Consider the following 23,022-nt stretch of genomic DNA (forward strand, 5'->3'; position numbering starts at 1 on the left):
TGTGCCCATTGTAGGTGCTTTTGGCAGTGAACAGGGGTCAGCATGGGCACCCTGACAGGCGATGCACTGTGTTTTCAGTCACCTTTCCATCAGAACCAATATTACCTTTTCAGCAATTCAAACTACAGTAGCTCTTCTATTGGATCGGACAACAAGGGCCAGCCTTTGCTTCCCGTGTGCATCGATAAGCCTTTGTCACCCATGACCCTGTCAGAATTCTGTGTTTGAAAGTGAGAAATCCAGCCGGCGACTAATTTTCTTAGACTCAGCATTTTCTGGGTTTTCATTCCTGTGTAATCCTTCCTATATCATCTTTAAAGTAGTATTAAACTATCAAACTTTTTTTCTATAATCCAGATCAAAAAATATACATTGCACAGCAAAGTATTTCTTTACATTTTTACCCAAGCAAGTACAGTCGTCTTGTTTCTAAACAGCTCCAACTCTGAGCTATGATTTCCTGAACTTCCTGTCCAGTACAAGATCACAAGGGATCTTCATCTATTAGCTTGGAGAAGGGAGGAGGAAGAAAGGGGAACGGGGAATGACTTGCCTTGGTTTGTGTCTGGAGACACAGTTTACTAACACACAAGGGTGACTCCATAGGCCCCTGCAAGGGAAATGAGTCACCATAAAACAGGATATCAGGGCCAGTGCTCAGGGGACCAGCTGACTCTGCAGGAGGTTAAAACTTTTAAACTGTTAGGAGCAGCATCCATTGTAAGTTATTATAATCAGCTCTTGAAAAAGCTTAAACTTTTGACTTTAATATCACTTCAATTTATATATAGATTAGATTAGCTACTCAGCCTCACTTAGATCTTTAGGGTGTTTCTTTTTTTATGCTTTTGAAAATGTTACCATTATTACCCATTTCATATGTAACGTGTACATAGCAACACGGGGGTTTCTGTACACTGTACAAAACACCCCCAGAAATCTCATTTCCTGCTCATGTGATTGGTTCCCTGCTTTTCCCAGCAGTTTTCCAATGACAACCCTGGGGACTGCTCATGTGGTTGTAGCTGCAGACCCCCCTCCCCCCCTCAGCAGGTTACACAGAAGGTAGGACAATGGCATTTACTAAAATGCTTTGTAACGATTACATGGGAAATGGTGGGAAACCGAGTTCTACTTTCAGGAAAGTGTTTTTGAAATATTTGAAAGTTTTTTTTGGCTGAAGAGTTTTCTCTTCATGTGATGTGAAAAATCGCATGTCAGACATTTTACGGCTCAGGTAAATGTTTATGAACCAGCAAAATATTCTGATCTGTGAAATGCATTTGGTGGCAAGACGCCAAACAGAGGGGGATAGTCAGATCTCTGATTTGGAAATCTTCCCAGTGTCACGTTAATGATGATCATATTGTGAATTTGACATGCTGTTATTTAGAAGAGAATGGATTTTGTTTATATCACCACTGGCCTGTGGACTAAACATATTTATCGCCTGAGCCTTGAGGTACTTTAGGCCTTGTTCACACCAAATGCAGAACAGATCCGGTCAGGTTTCCACACACGCACGCTAGTCTTTTAGATGCGTTTTTGACGCGTTTTTTTGTTTAACATGGGCTTTCAGTGCGTTCCAGGCATTTGCATGCGTTTTTGATGCATTTGCAGATCCAGAGCAGGTAAAATAGGGCCTGCTGCAGTTTTTTTTGCCTGCTCTGGATCCGCACGCTGCGATGTGAACTGGAGCTAAAAATACCATAGGAATACATTGGACGCAGTTTTGATCCGGTCTGCACCTGCTCTGCTCTGCACCTGCTCCGCGCTTGGTGTGAACTAGCCCTTAGGCATCATTAATCATCATTTAACAACTAAACATTGTGTGAAAGCAGCCAGTAATGTGACAATACACAAATACAGAAATACACAGCACATGTCGGTTACCTATCCAATGGTGGACAGATGCAAGAACTCCGGGCACAGGTTTTTTTAACTCTTGCAGTGGGGCTGCCTCCGCAGCGCGAGGGATAACTGTCCGTTTTTGCCTAGGGTAAAAAAAAAAAAAAAGTTATACTCACCCTGTCCTCCAAGCCGGCAGTCCCTGGAGCCCCGGCAGGCTTATACCAGACCCTGGCTTGGAGGATAGGGTGAGTACAACTTTTTTTTTTTTTTTACCCTAGGCAAAAACGGACAGTTGTCCCTTGCAGTCTTTTCCCCTCTCTAAGGTCCTGGAGTCATCCCGTCCTATACACATATAGTATATGTGAATATGTATAGGAGGTGTGGATGCTGAGGGACATACCATGGCTCCAGGGGGAGACAGTCTGGGGGAGCGCTGCCATGTCCTAGGGTCAGGTTAGTATAACTTTTTGTTTGGGGGGGCATTTGGGATTTCTGAAGCAGACATCCCAAATGTCTTCCTATGCACGGGGCCTTCCTGTCCTACAACATGTATGTTGCTTTAATGTCACAATAGCAGCTTCCATCTGACAGATATTTTGATTGCAGCATTTTCCAGCATTGTTGCATTATTTCCTGGATGTTGTCAACACTTTGCTGGTTTCATTTGTTCTTTCTCCATGTTTTGGCGACCTGATTACTAATACAACAGGCAAAGTACTAAATACACAGGTTTTAATACAAATTTGAGTGTTGTACTTGCCAAAAATACTTGCTGTTCTTTTCAGCTACTTTTATGATCCCAAAGCTGAACTGTGCTGACAGGGCCACTTAATCCATAAGATTGATCTCCCTTTTTTTCACTGCAAATAAACAATACAGACTGGACGCTAGCAGACACCAGCCTGCTGATTGGACAATGAAGGTGCAGCAGAACATTGAGGTCATCCCTCTATTCTTTCTTCTTTATAAGTATATTCAGGAAGGACGATTTCATTGTACAGTACAATAGTCTGAGTGGCTAGGAGCACTGCCCCTCGTTGTCACCGCCGTATTGTGCAGGGGATCACTGAGACTGATATATAAAGACAGATAATTAATTAACTTACATGATTGCATAACTGGGTTCAATTATCTTTATTTTGTTCCTTAAGCACGCTCAACACTTTCCACTGCCAGCCACCCTTTCTGAGTCAGGTTGCTGTAGACAATCGCCTTTTGTTTTGGGGATTTATTGTGTTCAGTCTACTTTTTTTGTTCCTTGTAAAATTGAAGCTTCTGCTGGCAAAAAATAAGTGTTAAATCCTTCCTCAAGCGTTTGTTCAAGAAGAGCGTCACCCTTCTCTTACAGATGACAATGAAGGCACTTTTAGACATGCCTAGTAATTACAGTTCACATGTAGGTAATTGCAGGATTTTTATTCTTTGCATCTTTTTCTTTTCCTCCCCATTCTTCTCATGGCGGCCATTTTCACTAAAGTGAGATAAATCCATCTGGTTTATTTCCTGGATCAAATGCCTTTAGCTGTCCACAGGCAGATCGTACTTGCGATAATCGCAAGCCCGCCCCGCTGAGGGGCGGGCTTCCGATGACCGCAATGCTTAAAGGGCAGTCTGTGCTTGCGGCACTTATCATACGAACATGCCACACACTCGCCGACAATCGTACGATTCTCTGCGGGTTTTCGAACATGTTCCTAAGATGAAAAGTCGCGCGACCGTACAGTAGAAACGGTCGCACGCCTTCCACACACCTTGCCAATCGTACGATTTCCCGCGATTATCGTACGATTATCGCAAGGTGTGTGGGCACCTTTTCGCTGAGATCAGATGAGATTTCCCAGGAAGTCACCTTCCTGGGATACATCTTTGAGACCAGGGCTTCATCACCAGTGCCTCACTCATCCAGGAAGTGGAAAAACAGTCATTGTTAGTAAGAGAAAATAATGTTTAGTGTAAGATCTGAAGAGCTGCACACTGATGTGATTTTTAGTGAAAGGGTCAAAGGTCCACTTTAATTTGGGCAACCTTGTATTGTACAACCACCTTCTGTGCTGATCCCAAGGTTAGATTATCCTGGTTTTGGGTCGCCTGCCTGCTCATTGGGTTTAAGAGAACTATGACCAAATCTTTTTTTTTTTTGCCGTAGTTCTCTGTATGGTCACAGCAGGACATTTACTAAATGTACTCCTGTGACCCAAAACTCAGCATATGCCTGCTATATGCTGAGAGAGCAGATCCGCGCTGCAGCCGGGAATGTCCGGATCCATCCTGCTGACTGTACCTGTACCCACCCCCTCCCCTGTCTGTCCCTCCAATGAGTGCTGAGGGTATGAAGAGGGGAAAGTGAAAAACCCTGCGGTGAGCGGTGACTGACGGTCACTTCTCTGTGCAGGGAGAAGATCGAAGCTGAGTGATCCGCAGTATGTGATCGCTCAGTCCCTGACCTATAGAGCCGACGTGACACAGATGCAGTGTGCCACGTTGGCTCTAACTCTGGGGATGAATGTATTTCACTGCAAAGCTGAACCATGAAATAGTGATGTCATGTGGCAGGACTGGTGAATCACAAGACTGAGCAGAGTGTAAGGATCACTTCACTCCATTTTGGCTGTGGTGCTTTAAACAGGATTTCTCATTTTGGCAGGCTGACATAAAAAGGGAAACCTAGCCTTTGAATTACAGGTTAGCAGAATTGTGTTTATGTAGCAGTATGCTGTTTGTTTTACTTTGCGCAAACTGTGCGCTACAGGCAAGCATCTAATACACACAGCTGTGAGGCTTCTATGTGCCAAAAATGAATCTCGGCTTGTAGCATTCTCTCTCTCACTCCCATCACTTTTCTTAGTTTTATGTTCTCCAAACAATGAGTAATGTGAAGACAGAAATTGTAGTTGTACTCTAAAGTGAATTCATGTGGAAGTTCTGCAACGTTCAGGTGAATACATGGAGGATGCCGAGGGACTGAAGAAAATGAATGTGTATGTGCGCTAATTACACACTTAATCCAATAATCAAACGGCTGTATATTCCCAGTGAACATTGCATTCATATACTGTGTTGTAGAATGACGGATCTCAGATAGTCAGCAGGATCCCACATAGCAAGGGTAACGTGCCACAAACTTGTGCCAGGGTTACATTGTAATTCTTAGCTTTCTGCACACATTCCTGGCAAGTTGTAGACTTGCAGAACACTCGCAGCACAAGTTCTAGTTGACACTTTTTGAATCTGTAGCAAATTTGCTTGGCAAGAGTCCTGCAGGTCTTAGCAAGAGCTCTGCAAGTGTACAACACGTTGATCTGAAAACTTGCAATGCAGACTTGCTGTAATTTTGCAACAAAATTGTGAAGCTTGGCAAGTCTGCAATAGTTTAGCAAGTCATTTTATAACTTGCAGCTCAATTGCTTGCTATCTGTGACATGCATCCAGCAGCTGTATATTCCCCCAGTGAACATTGCATTCATATACTGTGTTTTAGAATAACAGATCTCAGTCAGCAGGATATGGTACATGCGTCCAGCAGCTGTATATTCCCAGTGAACATTGCATTCATATACTGTGTTGTAGAATGACAGATCTCAGTCAGCAGGATATGGTACATGCGTCCAGCAGCTGTATATTCCCAGTGAACATTGCATTCATATACTGTGTTGTAGAATGACAGATCTCAGTCAGCAGGATTTTGTACATGCATCCATGTGTGTTGTTGGGCAGCTGCAATTGGTCTTTTATTGCATGGGTTCTCCTAGTTGATTGCTAGAACAGTCATTGGGACCTGAGAAATATTACTTTGGTTATTTCTGCTCTTCCATGTAGCATGCCTTAGGCCAGGTTCACACCATTTTATGGACCAGATCTAGAACGCGGTGCATTGCATTTTTCCGGGCTCCGAAGCTGGTTTTTTTTTTTTTATATGCTTAAAATGGGCGTTCCAGTGTATTTGCATGTGCTCCAGTGCATTCCAGACCAGGGAAAATGAGACAAGCAGTATTTTTTTTTGTCTGTTTTGGAACGGACTGCACTGGTGTGAACCCAGAAATACCATAGGGATACATTGGGAAGCTTTTTGGTCAAATGGTTCTGGCCTGGGCATGATCCGGACATGGTGTGAACAAGCCCTTATAGTCTCTCATTGTCACATTGATGGTTAATGACCTGCACGTCTACATACATCCTGTTTTCCTTCACAGTACATACAGTTCTGTGTAATTTCTGGTGTAACTGTTGTATTTACAGCCCATGTAAACACTTGAGAATCACAGTATTGCAGTTAAAAAAACAACACAAACATTTTTATTTGACTTTCTAGTAACTCATTCTTAACCCTATGGGGCCCGTTCATACCAGCTGTGCATAAAGCTGTACATAACGCATGCCCACTGTTTTGTGGTGTGCACACATGCTACACTACAATGCATCACATTTTTTTTAAGCTTTATAAAACCTGGCAGTCCGACAGCACATGTAACTCTATGCATGGCAACATGTTCCAATGCGCTGTGTAAATTGCAACGTAAACGAAACTAATAGACAAAGCAATCTGTCTCATGTCCTATCGATTTGCGTTGGAACTGTGTTTGGCAAGGTGGCTGCTATGAACAAGCCCTTAAGGAGTCTTGAGTACAGGACATTTTGGGGAGGACTGAAGTTGAGAGATGCTGTTTCAGTCAGGTGACCCTTACAAGCCGTAACAGCACCACTTCCATGCACGCTGAGTGCACTTGGGGCGCCGTGCATTGACAAGCAATTTTCAACATACTGTGTTAAGTTGCATTTTTTTTCACAGCAGGAGCCAAACTTTTTTTTGCGTGTGTTCGCTTTCAATGCTCGCAGCAGCATGCTGTGACCTGTAGTAATGTGTTAGTACAGTGGTTCTCAACCTGTGGGTCGCAACGCACAGTTGAGGGGGTCCCCAGATGCCTTGTGTTGCTCTAGGTAAGAGGCTCCTCCGCCTCCTCCTAGCGCAGCCTTGCCAGTTCTCCTAGATGGCGCTGCAGCAGCAGGAGTGAGGGGAGGTGAGTGCTTGATCACCACACCAAGTGCACAGGACGCCAACAAAGTCCCACTAGCCACCTGAGAGCCCGCATAGCCTCCAGAGAGCCCACACAGATACTAGTATTGGTGCATCCCCACATTTTACGGTTGGGGGTCACCACAACTTGGCAAATGTTACCAAGGGGTCCCTTCAGCTTTTCGTGTGTTCGGCCTGCGTTGAACAAGGCAGCCCAACACACGGTGTGAATGAGTCCTTATGGTATTGGGTTCTGTATAGGGGAATGAACAGTGTAAAATGATCACTGTATTAACACTGAATTATGATGTCCACCAGATTGTTACTTAAAGGAGAACTATGAGGTGAGTGATTTCCACTCATCCTCATAGTTAGAGCCGACCTGTGACAAAGAAGCTGTCACAGGTCGGCTCTATTGATCGGGAAGTGAGCAGAAACATGCACCGATCTGCTCACTTCCCGATCGTCTCCCTGCAGTGAGAGGTGACCGTCAGTCATCGCTTCTCTCAGGGACCCCCTCCCCTCTCCGTTCCTCCACTCGGCTCTGGAGGATCAAACGGAGGAGAGGGCGGGCACAGCTGGCTCTGCCTCTAGGTAGGCAGAGCCAGCTGTCACTCACGCAGCTCGGTGAAGCTCGACAGTAATGTTGGGATCCGCCCCGGCTGCACCGCTCTCAGTATATATCGTGGGCAATAGCCTGGTATATACTGAGCTTTGGGTGACGGGAGGAGGTTAGTATATGTCCTCCCATGACCCTAAAGAGAACTATGGGGAAAACCCTTACCTCATAGCTCTCTTTTAACCTCAAGACTGTGCCATCAATTACAGTGAGATTGTGCACGCATAGTGCACCTTATAAGCTACCGTGGAAGCAGAAATGCATTCCACTATATTTTCTTTTCCATTATGGTTTCTCCATCTGCTGCTAAATGGTTGAGAACTACGTCCCACCACTGGCCAGTAAGCCAACGGTTAGTACCTGTGTAGATAGCAGAGTGCCTTTCAAGTCCAGTTGATGCTGCTGTCTAAATGATGTCACTGGAATGTGTGCAGGAAAATAGTAACTTTGTTTTGTTTTCTTCTGAGATATTGCCACCCAGCCCAAGCAGAGAAATGCCTCTTTGCTGTACACTGCCTAGTCCAACTGCTAGGCTCTGTGTGAGAACCTTGATTCCCTCTACATCTGTCTAACGTCCCCTGCTGTGTCTGACCTACAGCTCGCCAATCAGCAACACGTGCTGAGGAATCAGAAATATAAAGTTTCTTGCCCAGAGATCCTGCCATTAACCGCATTCCTCATCACAATTGGTGGCAGTATTGTCAGCCCTACCGCAAGTGCTACTTCATGTCCATTGGGATAACTATTGGTTTATCGGGCTTCCTAGTGGTCAGTTGAAGAAGCTTGCATGGTAGACCAACAAAGCTGCTGCTGATTGCAAGTCAGTAGTTTAGGCCCTATTCATTAATCCCACCAATTCCTCCGCCCACCGCTGATCTCAGGCCGTTTGCATGTAATCGCACATACTGTGATCACCTGCGGATGATCACATTTGGACTGCGTCCAAGGTATAGTCATCTGTAGGTAATCGCAGGATGTGCGATTTACATGTGAATAGCTGCAGGCTGTGACAGCGGTCATCGTATTGTACAGCAAATCATGCGAGTCTTCCAGGTGTGAATATGGCCTTAGTGTTGTCAGCTGGCAATAGGAAGTGCCAATAGTCTCCATATAAGAAACTTTGCAATAGTTTTACAAAATTGATTTGCTTAACAAAACTGTTTACAGTGAGGCATGACGCCAAACATACGGAAAAGTGATTTAGAGTGTAAAACATTTAAAGGGACTTTATCTCCACACTGAGCCCTGTATCAGTGGAAGAGAAGAGCTGATGGCAGGGACCTCACCGCTCCCTGCAGGGTTTTCCCCTCCCCTCTCTGTTCCTCCAGCTCTAATTGGATGTACAGACAAAGGAGGGGGCGGGCACAGCTGACTCTGGATCTAGAGAAGCAGTGCCAGCTGTCAATTGGGCTGTTGTGTGGATCCAATTTTGTTGGGATCCTTGATGGCTGTGACGTGGCTCTGCACTATCTGATGACTTTGGGGCAGACGAGTGCATCCGTAAATATACTTCCGTGACCCAAAAGGGAAGTAAAGCCAAAAAAAGGTTTGGCTTCACTTCTTTTTTAAGCAATATTTTACAAACCTTTGATGAAAGCCATCTTTAGCAGCATGCCTTAAAGTGACCCTAAACTTAGGAGTTTAATCTTAAAAATGCATTCAAGTCCCCTAATTATTAACAAAAATGTATCTTGTGTATCACTCGGCTGTAGATCCTCAAATCATCTCTGAATTGGTGCTGACACTGTCCTTCCTTCTGGATGGTGGCTACTCCCTCCCTCGCCTGGTCCCTGTGTGTTTTGTATAGTAGCCACCGCTCCAAGCTCACTCCCGTGATGTACTACAATCTCAATACAAATTAGTATAAGATTGTACTCCATTCTCCAATTATAAACAGAAAATGCAAATAAGTGCTTGTACCCTGTTCAGCCTGTTATCTCAAGGACTCTAATCAGACTTCCCAGTTCTTTCATTGGGCTCCAGACAAACTCCCTCTGTGCTAATGGTATGAGGGGGAGGGGAATGTGTTCTGTAGTGCAGCAAAAGGCAATTTGGCAGGGCTGGCACCCTTGTTGTTTCAGTCCGGAAAAGCACTGTTTTCCACTACTGGACATGAGGAGCTCAGTGCATTTCTGGCAGATCGGGTATTTTCTGTCCTTGCAGCATCTCTAACGTGATAAAACATTGAGGAATATGCATGTACTGCATAGATGCCCCAATATATACTTTAAGCTGCTTTCCACAATAATACCAGATACAGAAAATTTTTTAATAACCTTTTTCTCTAAAACTGATGCTTCATGACAGTTAAAAATCACAAATGCAACCCATTTCTGCCTGACACAACCACTTTAGAGCCTGTTTGGCCTTTTGTTTGCAGCTGAAGTGCTTCTACATGCAAGTCAAGGGGAGTGCACAAACAGCTTAAAGGAGAACTATGGGGTCAGGGCTTTTCCCCATAGTTCTCCTTAGGGTAACGGGAGGACACAAACTAGCGTCCTCCCGTCACCCTAAGCTCAGTATACCGTGAGCTACTGCTTGCGGTATACCGAGACTCTGCAGCTGAAGCAGATCCCGACAATTATGTCTGGATCCGCCCAGCTGTGTGAGTGACTATCTAGAGGCAGTGCCAGCTGTACCTGTCCCCTCCCCCGTCTGATCCGCCAGTCAGCGCTGGAGGATTGGAGCGGGGAGTCCAGCCCCTCCCTGCCGTGACAGGATCAAGAAGTGAGCCAGTGATGGTATGTGTTCACTCACTTCCCGACAGTCTCATTGTCACAGGTCGGCTAGAACTATGAGGTGAGTGAAAAGCACTCGCCTCATAGTTCTCCTTTTTAAATCAGTTTGATACAACTGCTTAGCAATTCAACTTGAGCTAAAATGCACCTGTCAATGAACTCTTAATCTCAGAAGTGTCTGAAACTGATCTCAAATGCAGACGGAATGCATGTGAAAGCGAGCTGCATTCGTCCATCGACACACAGTCTTTAACTGTTCATATTATATATATGTCACATTGCTGCTTTATTTTACCATTTTTGCCTGTTACTAAAGAGCTTGATTTGTAATATCTTGCAGTTCCTGCGGGAAGACATGAACTACAAAGATGCTTCTCACAAGCACAATCATTTGCACAGAGAAGACAAACATATTACAGTGGCGGATCTGTGGAAGAGGTGGAAAACATCTGAAGGTGAATAAAAGTCCTTTATGAGGAAACCAAATCACAACTTCACCCCGAATACGTTTGCTTTATATATGTATTCTAATATTCTTTGGAAACCGTTTTTTGTTTTTGTTTTTCCTCTTTAATGTTCTATTCCGAGTTAAATCTGAGCTCTGGGCACAATATAATTAGAGTAAATTAAATGACCGCTTACGTGGCACAAATTCATCTTTTAATCCATCCTGGCACTACACTCTGCAGTGCGTTACCATTATTTAAAATGGCACCCCAATGCGTACAGTAGGTCCCATTAGACCTGCAGTGCAGCATTCTGTGTGCTGTATGAAAAAAAAAAAGTGCCGGTCTGTTTTTTTTCTTCCGTTGCTGTGGGTTTTTCAACTTGTATACAATTTAATGGACTGCCTTAATGCAACGCAAAATACTACAAATGAATGTGCGTTTAGTAATGCACTGCAATGTAATAGTACGGTGTGAACGGGGTCTAAAACGTCACCTATCGCTTAACCCTCCCAACCTTAACATCTAAAGCTGGCAATATACTGCTCAAATTTCATCTAAGTCCTACTGAATCCACCAAAGTCTGAGCAGTGTATGGTCCCATCAACACTCCTCCATTTTCAATCGACTTTTGTCTAAAAAACCAGTCCAAAAATTGTCAGCTGAACTGCAACTTCAGCCAATCCTTTGCAGTTACTGTTTGGGTATGCTGACCCTGGCACATTCACTAATGTCAAAATAGAATAGCCCCGGTGGTGGGGGTAGGTAGTGTGAAACGTGAATGGGGGAACTGAGCCTATTTCTTGATGGGTGTATGGCCAGCTTAGAAGTTGGGTTTACCTTTTGGACCCTGTTACATCCGTATTCAGGGTGTAACAGAAAACATTGTCACATCGCACATATCATTTGACAGGATCTGTGAATGGAGAAACTACCAAGTGCCATCAGCCACTGCAGCAAAATAATACAAGTATGGTGACGTCACGGCATTTGTAGTCCATTCATTCTTCCTCCGTCCCAGTTACTGAATGTCCTCACTCAGAGCAGGAGGGAGAATCTGCAGGAGGCATAGCCGCGCACTCACGATTCAATGATTGAAGTTGCAATGGCTCCTATACAAAAAATAATGCACATTTCTTTTTTTCTGAAGATGTATGCATTTATTTTTTAGAACTAAGCTTTACCTTTACCCATAGTCTACACCTAACACCAGATAACCCTCCTGAGAACCATATGTATTTCTTCAGGTACCTGGCACCAAAAGCTTCCCCCCTCCATTACCAAGATCTTTCTGGGAAGCGGATTTGTTATTTTTATGTCTTGAAATTTGACACATAATTAGGAGTCCCACCTTTTCTGTCTTGTCATTTATGAGTGATGAGTAATATGTTCTCTCAGCCTTCTATTTTGTTAGGTTAATTGTCACAGTGAGGATTACACTGTTCTAGTCAAGAAAAAAAGCTGGAATAAAGTTCAAAAGGAGAGAAAATCCATACTTACCAAATATATTAAAGTGCAGCTTGTAAATGCCGTCCACAAAAATGTTCTAAATATTAATCTGGATAAATAGTGTACAATGAATGATTGTAGTAATACTTTAGCAGCTAAATCTGGGCAAGCTGTAGCATGCATTCGTAGTGTGTAATTATGTTCCAAAAAGAAATCCAATCTAATGTTCAGTGAAGGATCCCCATGTGATCTGTTTTTCACTTTCGCATAACATCATTAGAGAAAAAACAACATATTTTGAAGCTGCTTCCTTCACCTTGTTCCATTAGTGTCGGAATCCATATCCAAATTTTCTACTGGAAATGCCAACAAAGTGTACATAAGCATGTGTGCAGAATGGAAGCTCACCTGACCTCATACTATGTGGTTTCAAAGTGCCAATTGTGAACAAGATTTTATCTAATCCCCAAAACAATGTTTATGTACATTGATATAACTCCTTCCCAACATAAACCTGATTTTTAGCCATAAAGAATAGGGCTGCAACAACTAATCGACTAAATCGATAATAATCGATGGTGAGAATAGTTGGCAACTATTATCATTGATGAGAGAGACATTTTTTAAATTACAACCAATCGATTAGTTGATAAAATAATCAGGCAACTAGTCAATTATGAAAATTAATCGTTAGCTTTGCTAATAAAGAATATACTTCCAATGCCTTGTCCCACCTAATGCCTTTGCAAACCTATTTATCACCTTGTAAAGCAGTGGTGACATCATCACTGTGCTGTACATAACCAGGGCTGCCAGCAGAAAATGACAGAAGGGGGTGGATACAGACCAGTCACACTGCACAAGGAGAGAGAGCAGCAGTGACAGGACTTTTATTACAGGAAGCTCCTGATAAGAGGTTAAAGGAGAACTATGGGGTCAGTGTTTTTCCCCATAGTTCTCCTTAGGGTAAGGGGAGGACACAAACTAGCGTCCTCCCGTTACCCTAAGCTCAGTATACTGCGAGCTACAGCTCGCGGTATACTGAGACGCCGGAGCAGATGCCGACGTAGATGACGGGATCCGCCCAGCTGCGTGAGTGACAGCTGGCTCTGCCTATCTAGAGGCAGAGCCAACTGTACCCGCCCCCTCCCCTGGTCCGTTCCGCCAGTCAGCGCTGGCAGATCGGAGCGGGGAGAGGGGTATCCAGCCCCTCCCCCTGTCATGGCAGAGAGCCGTGACAGGATCGAGAGGTGAGCGAACCTGGTATGTGTTCGCTCACCTCCCGATCTACTGAGCCGACCTGTGACAGTGTCATTGTCACAGGTCGGCTAGAACTATGAGGTGAGTGGAAATCACTCACCTCATAGTTCTCCTTTATACCAAATATATTAAAGTGCAGCTTGTAAATGCCGTCCACAAAAATGTTCTAAATATTAATCTGGATAAATAGTGTACAATGAATGATTGTAGTAATACTTTAGCAGCTAAATCTGGGCAAGCTGTAGCATGCATTCGTAGTGTGTAATTATGTTCCAAAAAGAAATCCAATCTAATGTTCAGTGAAGGATCCCCATGTGATCTGTTTTTCACTTTCGCATAACATCATTAGAGAAAAAACAACATATTTTGAAGCTGCTTCCTTCACCTTGTTCCATTAGTGTCGGAATCCATATCCAAATTTTCTACTGGAAATGCCAACAAAGTGTACATAAGCATGTGTGCAGAATGGAAGCTCACCTGACCTCATACTATGTGGTTTCAAAGTGCCAATTGTGAACAAGATTTTATCTAATCCCCAAAACAATGTTTATGTACATTGATATAACTCCTTCCCAACATAAACCTGATTTTTAGCCATAAAGAATAGGGCTGCAACAACTAATCGACTAAATCGATAATAATCGATGGTGAGAATAGTTGGCAACTATTATCATTGATGAGAGAGACATTTTTTAAATTACAACCAATCGATTAGTTGATAAAATAATCAGGCAACTAGTCAATTATGAAAATTAATCGTTAGCTTTGCTAATAAAGAATATACTTCCAATGCCTTGTCCCACCTAATGCCTTTGCAAACCTATTTATCACCTTGTAAAGCAGTGGTGACATCATCACTGTGCTGTACATAACCAGGGCTGCCAGCAGAAAATGACAGAAGGGGGTGGATACAGACCAGTCACACTGCACAAGGAGAGAGAGCAGCAGTGACAGGACTTTTATTACAGGAAGCTCCTGATAAGAGGTTAAAGGAGAACTATGGGGTCAGTGTTTTTCCCCATAGTTCTCCTTAGGGTAAGGGGAGGACACAAACTAGCGTCCTCCCGTTACCCTAAGCTCAGTATACTGCGAGCTACAGCTCGCGGTATACTGAGACGCCGGAGCAGATGCCGACGTAGATGACGGGATCCGCCCAGCTGCGTGAGTGACAGCTGGCTCTGCCTATCTAGAGGCAGAGCCAACTGTACCCGCCCCCTCCCCTGGTCCGTTCCGCCAGTCAGCGCTGGCAGATCGGAGCGGGGAGAGGGGTATCCAGCCCCTCCCCCTGTCATGGCAGAGAGCCGTGACAGGATCGAGAGGTGAGCGAACCTGGTATGTGTTCGCTCACCTCCCGATCTACTGAGCCGACCTGTGACAGTGTCATTGTCACAGGTCGGCTAGAACTATGAGGTGAGTGGAAATCACTCACCTCATAGTTCTCTAAGTTTCAGACTGGATCACGGCACAGATCTGGAAGAAATGCAGACAGCACACCATGATACAAGGAAGAATACAAACTGCTTTTGTATTAGGTCAATATTTGCTTATGCTAGAGACAGGCGACATTTAGTCTTTGTAAATATGAAGTTTATCAGCAGAAGGCTGCATAAAGATAGCTGTGCACAGGACTTTACAATGTACGGCACAGTAGTGTAACACAGTTGCTGGCATGCTAATAAAGCCAACTCTGATGAGCTCTGTGATGATAATGTCATATTTCTGGAAGTTAAATCTTGCTGTCCAGTTGTACCATATTTTGCGGTCCATAAGACGCACCGGACCATAGGACGCAGGGAGGTCCGGCGCGCCTTATGGATCACTCTACATACTGTAGCTAATGACACAGCTTCTATGACAGAAGCTGTGAAAGAAGCTGCAGTTAGTGACCGCTGAGACAGGTGGCGCTGTGATTACAGCGCAACGGTCTCAGTGATCACACAGAGCAGACGAAGAAAGTCCGTTCTTCGTCTGCTCTATGGTGATCTCGATCGTCGCCGCTGCTCGCTTTTAATACGAGTGCTCTCATTAGATCACTCGTATTGAACGAGCAGTGGCTCCTACTACCCGCCCGGCGCCCGAAACTGCATGTCTCGGGCGTCGGGATTCACTCCATAAGACGCAGGCACATTTTCCCCCTCCTTTTGGGGGGAAAAAAGTGCGTCTTATGGAGCGAAAAACACATATTGTTTGCAAATATGGCCATGTTCCTGAAGACCATTTGTTGCCTGATTGTATGGTTTTGTTACTCTCACATTGTTTCTAAAGCCTTATTAAAACATTAACACTGAAACCTTATGAAACACTACTTAAACCTCATACCTAATGATGCTTTACATTAAATGTAGAACTCCTTTCTAAATGATCTGTTCAAAGAACAGACACACTTTGCTTGCTATTTTCCTTCTGGTGTTCTGGTGAAAATGAACTTTGAGTACTATAAATATACAGGTCCCTTGGGAAGTAGCAGTATACAAGGTTTTCAGATGAATGGTCACAGGTGCTACTTAGAGACCTCGTAGCATGCAGGAAATCAGGACTATACATACCAGTAATTAAAATCCACCGGCTTCTGGGCCTCTCTGTGTCAAGAGTTCTAATTAAAGATGACTGGTCAGAATAGCTGCAAATAAACCTGGTGGCTGACCTGAAATAGTTAAATTCAAGTTGCTGTGCTGCATGATCTAAAATGTATTTTGTCAGACATTGTAAAATATTAAATACCTGATTTTTGTTTCTAAATGATGAAAGTAGGGTGGCTTTGGTAGACACAAACTACCAGACCTGTAGCACTAGTTGGTAAGATTTCTTAAGGTTCAGTTGTGTATATAGTCATGTGAAAAAAGTACACCCTCTTTGGACTCTGGTTTTACTTAAGTAAATACAACCTCAGATGAACAGCAACACATGACATATTACACTGTGTCATTATTTATTTTCCAAACATAAAGCTAAAATAGAGAAGCCGTGTGTGAAAGACTAAGTACGTCTTATGATTCAATGGCTTGTAGAACAACCTTTAGCAGACATTTGGCCCACTCTTCTTTACAGCATTGCTTCAGTTCATTGAGTTTTGCGGGCATTTGTTTATGCGCAGCTCTCTTAAAGTGGACCTTTACCCATATCTTTAAAATAACAAACACACCTTTAGAAATCTTTAGTAATGACAATCTACAGATACATACTTCCAGATAATTGCCGGCTTTGTATTCTTTGCAGTGGCCATATTAACTAAGGGCAGATTACTAGCTCTCCTATTACTTCCTGAAAATCTTCATCTTTCAGCAAAATTGCGGTGCATTTTTAGTTTCTCTCCTCCCTGCTGTGTGTCCTCTCTGACATAGCTCAGCGTCCAGCTTGGAGGAGAGAAACTGTAAGAAGGCCAGGCGGGGAGGAGAGCGCTCTCATCGGCGTGTCACAGGAGGAGCTCTTCTCCCACACTGTACCCGCTCAGCCTCCTGTAACCGATCAGGAGAGTGGTTTGTGTGTTTGGTTGGGTGGGCGGGGCTTGGGCAGTTATCCTAGGAGCCCAAGCTGACGGTGAGGGGGTGGAGTCAGCTGTCAAATAAGACCGAGCTCTTTTCCCTGCACCGCCCGCTCAGCCTCCTGTGAGAGCCGATCCGGGATGGAGAGCGGTATACAAATGCTCAGTGATAAGTGATCGCGGAATGTTTGGAAATAATTGGACCTATTATGAGTTACTATTTACCAGTTATGAATCAATGGGAAGTGATCTAAATCACTTCCTATTCATTCATGATTGTGTACATAGTAAACATGCCATCTCCTCAATGTATGGATGAACAGGAACATTCAGTACAGAGGATTCCTGTTTATTCAGTGCTGGGGCTGCAGAAAATAAGATTGAGAATCTTTTTCTATTGTAAAAGGGAAATATCAGGAGACCCCTGATATTTCACCTATAGCCCCCAGCAGTAAAGTTAAAAAATAAAAATATATAGAAAATTTAAATATATAAAAAATTAAAAAGTTTAGAAAAACATAAAATTATTTTTTACTTTTAAAAAGGTTAGAAAACAAATGTTTTTTCGGTTTCGGTCTCAGTTATTTCAGTGCACCTCTAGACCTGAAACTTAAAACCATAGAATTTTCTTTTTCACATGACTGTGTATTGTATATGACTAGGCATATTTGGTGTAGCATCATCTGTACTGTGTGTAAGATTTTCAGGACGTTTTGTCAACTATTTTAAATGAAGTGAATAGGTAACAACTTTTTATCATTCCTGATGGTAATAATGATATATGAAACGGGTGATTGGTCAATGTGATTTTCCAGCTGAAGACAGGCAATTGTTTTCTACAGATTTTAGAAGTACAAATGATCATTTAGCATACAGGACAGTTACCGTGTCAAATATCCACTACAGTTTGAGAAGTAAATGATTAGCAAGATTCACTCTAGAATCGTAAAAGTTGCCTAGAACAATCGCAATAAATGGCGGTGTTTACATAAGTTTGTTTAGATAAGGAATGTCCGCCGAATATTCAAAGAATGGTAATTAAATCTTTATTAAATCTTTCTATATATATCCCATCTATGAGAAGGCTTTTCCTTTTACGTGACAGACTCTGAATATAGTATAAATAAATTGTATCAGCAGGATGTATTTAAAGTGACTCTGTCCTCTAGTGACGTACAGGCCAGCGGGTGACTCAGTCAACGGACCAGGCATCTGAAAGTGTGTCGCATGTTAAATGTTTGCTAAATGAATAGTGGGTCAGGGTCTTTCCTTTTATTAATTTTTTTAGACTGGTGAATCACTTGAAGCACTTGAGTTGATTATCAGCCTCCTATATGCCCCTTCATTGCCAGGCCGTTTTTAAATGTATTTATTTTTATAGTACAGTGATACTTTGAGGATTACTCAGTCACCAACACTGTAACCAAAGGAATTACTATATCATTTTCTTGACTGAGCTCTTTTTAGGTAGTATTTAATAGGAATGCACTTGTACTCGCCCAAATGCTCCAATGCCTAGCCCGATACCCAAACTCCGGTATCAGGAAGCCGGGCAGCAAGTCATTACACGCTACCCGGCTTCCTGATTGGCCGGGAAGCCATCTCCATGCTCCCTCGTCACTATGTTGGGAAGCTGGGTGGCGAGTCTTTACATGCTGCCTGGCTAATAAGGAAGCCAGGTGGCGAGTCATTACATGCCGCCTGCCTTCCTTAATGGGACTTCCGGTATCTGTATCGGCGAGTACTGGGAAAAAATATCGGTACTTGATACCGAAAAACCGGTATCGGTGCATCCCTAGTAACAACTGTTCTTAATGTAATACTGTATAAAGGAGAAAGATGAACCACATTGGGTTCGTTTTTGTTTACCTTTCATTTCTTTAACTTGGAAAAACAAAGATCCTGTCTTCATTGGCAATCAGTGACACCATAACCTTCCCCCACCTCTCTGGTTCAGGGCCCTGTCACACCATCAGGGATGCGTTCCAGTGCGTTCGCCCTCAGGAACGCAACCCGGCCGGCTCGTTTTTTTGTGTGTGGGGAGGGGGCGTGGTGGTGCATTGAACTTAATGTGTGGCACATTCGTGCCTGCATTCCGGTACAGTGCGATCTGCAAAAAATGCTGCAAACAGTTTGTTTTTTTCCCCCAGATTGCACTGTACCGGAACACAGGCACTAATGTGCCACGCGTTCGGGTGCCTGTGATCACGCGCGGGGGGGAGTGTCTGTGTGTCTGTGTGTCTGTGTGTCTGTGTGTCTGTGTCTGTGTCTGTCTGTGTGTCTGTGTCTGTCTGTGTGTCTGTGTGTCTGTGTGTCTGTCTCTGTCTGTCTGTCCTGCCAGTGAAGTCAATGCACCGCCACGCCCCCTCCCGCCCCCCCAAAAAACTGCCGGCCGGGTTGCATTCCAGTGCGTTCCAGAGGCCGAACGCACTTAAAGGTGTGACAGGGCCCTCAGCTCCTATGTTTATGGCCAGGTAAATCTCTTTAAAAATTATACATTGTCTGAAGTGAGAGCCGTCACACAACTTACATGTGTACTTACAAGCAATATCTCAGCCTTAAGGGCTAGTTCACACCAAGCGCAGAGCAGTTACAGAACGGATCAAAACGGCGTCCAATGTATTCCAATGGTATTTTGGGCTCTAGTTCAGTTCTAGAGCATGTGGAAAAAACTGCAGCAAGCCCTATTTTTTTCTTTTTTGTTTCTGCTCTGTAACACCAAAACACATGCGAACGCACTGAAACCCCATTTAAGCACAAAAAAAAATGTTGTTGCAAAAACAGCCCGGAACACGTCACAACACACTGCAATGTGCCGAAACTCATGCAGATCTGGTCTGTGTGAACAAGCCCTTAAACTGACATTAAAGTCAAAGATATTTTCCCTCCCCCCAATGTTAATTAAAGCACTTACCTTAAATGTTGTCTCTTAATCCGATCTTCTTTTCTGCGCTTTTCATCTGTCCCTCCAGCGCTGCTGCGGGTCTCCGGTCCAGCGCTGACTCCTGTGTCCTTGATGGCACTTCCTGTCCCACGGTGTCTGCATGCGGGTGCACGCCGTCCATATACTTAACATGTGTCTCTCCTCGTCTCCCGGCCGAAAATGTGAACTGCGCATTCACCCGCCCCAAGATGCTTTGCGGCCGACAGAGAATTTTCAGATTTTTGGACGGGAGCGCGCGGGGAAGACACATGTAAGTTTTTAAAGCGGGTTTTTTTTTACACTTTTTGCATATATCTACTGCTTGCTAGCCTTATATATGCAAAAACACCTGAGGGTTTAATAACCCTTTAAGGAGAACTATTGGTGGAGTAAAATGTACTCTTCCCAATAGTTTGAGCCGGTGTTACACTGAAGCTGTCACATAGCTTGAGAATGAGCGATCACAATCCCTAACAGAGATACAGACAGCAATAAAAACCTGACTGTAACTCTAACACCTCACCACTGTCAAAATCTAAAAAAAAATGTTTTGCCTTTTAGTTATAATTTTATTCCCTATGATTTAGTGTTTGAAGATATCCAGTGATTTTAAATGAGAATAGCCAAACTTTTTTTTGGCTTTACTTCTCTTTTGCGTCACAGGAGAATATTAAGTAATGAACTCCTGGGTGCCAAAGTCAGCATATGGCAAACTACTGACTACTATATGATTACAGCGCAGAGCTGCACTGCAGTCAGGAAGGATCCCGGCAATATTGGATCAACCTGACTACCTGATTGACAGCTGTGTGTTGCCTCTCTAGATCCAGAACCAGCTGTGCCCGCCCCATCCCCGGTCTGTCCCTCCCAATGAGCGATGAAGGAACAGAGCAGGGGGGGGGAATCTGGTCGCTGCTCTCTGCAGGGAGGAGACCATGAGTGATCAGCAGTTTGTGATCGCTCAGCTCCCTGTATACATACGGCACGTGACCGCTGTAGTCCCACCCCAGGTCTAAGTAATGTCTCCCAATACTTCTCATTTAACTAGAGAGGGAAACATACCCTGGGCCTAGCAACTGCTATCCCAACAAGAATTCATACACTCTCATTGCCTGTGTGGGTGTTCAGTCTGCACCCACCACCACACCAATGAGGAGGGGTTTGGCTGGAAGGGTACAGAAAGTAGCGCAGTTGTATCTGCAGAACACTTATGAGATGTTGGGTGACATTTCTTGTATAATGGGGACCTTTGTCTCCTACGGCTGCTAGGAGTTGCTGCAATAGAACTGTGCAGTGTCACATGAATGAAGTGTTATAAGACATTAAAGTCATAGGGCAGTGTCTGGAGTAGCTTGGAATAGTGATAATCTGGGTAGGGACACCGACCACTTTAAATATACCCGGCTTTTAATATTACATTGCTGGAAAGTATAAACTCTTAACAGCTTTGTTTGTTTTACTTGAGTTGGTGTATTTGCATTTCAAAATGTCCAACCTCATAGTGACAGGTGGTAGAGATAGCAGTCACTTTTCCACAGAGTTTATGTTCTGGGTTTGCAAGCGGCCTCTGAGGACCATCTGTGTATCCGTGAAAGCCATGATATGTTTGCTCCCAAGTGCACAGCGATTAGATTGCTGCTGGGATGACATTTGACGTTTGCTGTAAATACAGCTAGTAGCAGGGGAGTACAAATGAAGCCAGTCTGTCCAATCTAGGGGCCAGCTCCAATGACAACTGGAGACAATCCTCAAAAGTTAGGGGCCAGCTGTCATTTTTGAGGAGCATTGGCTCTCTGAGATTTGTCCAGCCCTAGCTTATAGATGTTACTACATAATGTAATCCTGTAGGTATATTTGTGTCAGATTTTGGTTTTCACCATTTTTTTTTGCGCATCTTTACGCAGCGCAAACAACTGCTCCATACGCAGCTATGTGTATGGAGCCATTTATTTGCATATGGAAAAAATACACTGCGTGCATCTATACGCAGCATATTGTACGGCACTGTGAATGAGGCCTTAGGACAACATATATGTTGCCTTCTTCAATTAAATTAGTTTAGAATGTTTGTTTATTTCTCTCTTTATTTTGTGAGGATGCTTTTGAAGCCTAACTCCAGCTAAAATATATTTTTCGTTTTGTGTAGAGTAGGGAAAAGTCAGTAAGTTTTAATTTCTGCAACACCACTCCCCCATTAGGGAAATGTTCTCCTAATTCCTGTTCTGTGACACCTCACATGAAATGAGGAGTGTGCTCATCACTGGGACAGGAAGGGACAGCCCGCAATGGAAATACACTTTCACCACTCTACTAAAAATATGTTTGGCCCTGTTAGAGAGATTCTTTACTTCCTTTCCTGACGAGGGAAATCTTCCTACTAGGGACTAGACAAAATTGTTTTGAGGCTCTAACCCTTCCCTGTTCTATCCAAAGTGAAGAAAAGTTTTGGCTGAAGAAACAAAGAAAATCAACGTAACGTAACACATAGTGCATTCCAATTTTTTTGCGATTGCACCGCACTGGACGCAGTGCATTGTGGTACCATGCGGTCCGGGGCGGCTGAATACATCGGGCATACGGCGCGTCTGCGGTGCCATTGAAATGGCCCCAGAACGCGGGGAGGCTTTGTTTGTGATCCAGTGCATTTTTTCCGTGCCCTGAACGCACTGGATGGTGTGAACAGGCCCTCAAGGTTTAACCCCTTCATGACTGAGGCCCTTTTTTCCATTTTTGCACCCATGTTATATTCCACATTTTAGGCCTGAAAATGACGTAAAACCCCCCAACATTATATATTTTCTGAATGCCAAGACCCTATAGAATAAAATGGTGGTAGTTGAAAATTTTTATGTTGCGCAATATTAGCGCAACTCCTTATTAAACCCCAAAATTTAGTGACAAATTTAATTAAATGCCCCAAAACACAACAAATTACCCATTTTTTAAATGAAATATAAAAGATGAGGTTACAAAGAGTAAAACGATACCCAACATGCCCATTTTACAGATTGCGTGCGACCGTGAAACGGCGAAAAACTGCAGTACCCCAAAAAATCAATAAGACACTTTAAAAGCCCCCACAGGTCATCAATTTAGAGATACCCCAAAATACTGGCCCTAGAATTATTGCTCTCACTCCGGCGTGCGCGGCGATACCCAACATGTGTAGCGCGTTCGTCGTTTTCATGCGTAGGCGCACCCGACGCGTGTTTACGTGGCGACGCGCTTGCTCGCGGGGGCGGGG

At 43.8% G+C, this 23,022-nt stretch overlaps 1 protein-coding gene across 1 annotated transcript in view; it reads left to right on the plus strand.

Moving 5' to 3' along the window:
* STIM2 (stromal interaction molecule 2) overlaps positions 1 to 23,022 on the plus strand; it is an 83,249-nt gene that overhangs the window by 39,332 nt on the left and 20,895 nt on the right. Inside the window, exon 6 of the mRNA XM_018561404.1 lies at positions 10,560 to 10,674. Coding sequence (XP_018416906.1) covers positions 10,560 to 10,674 — 115 coding nt within the window. The remainder of the gene's footprint in view (positions 1 to 10,559; positions 10,675 to 23,022) is intronic.

This window comes from Nanorana parkeri, unplaced genomic scaffold (genome assembly GCF_000935625.1).
Source record: "Nanorana parkeri isolate BGI_ZX_2015 unplaced genomic scaffold, ASM93562v1 scaffold522, whole genome shotgun sequence".
Classification (NCBI taxonomy): domain Eukaryota; kingdom Metazoa; phylum Chordata; class Amphibia; order Anura; family Dicroglossidae; genus Nanorana; species Nanorana parkeri.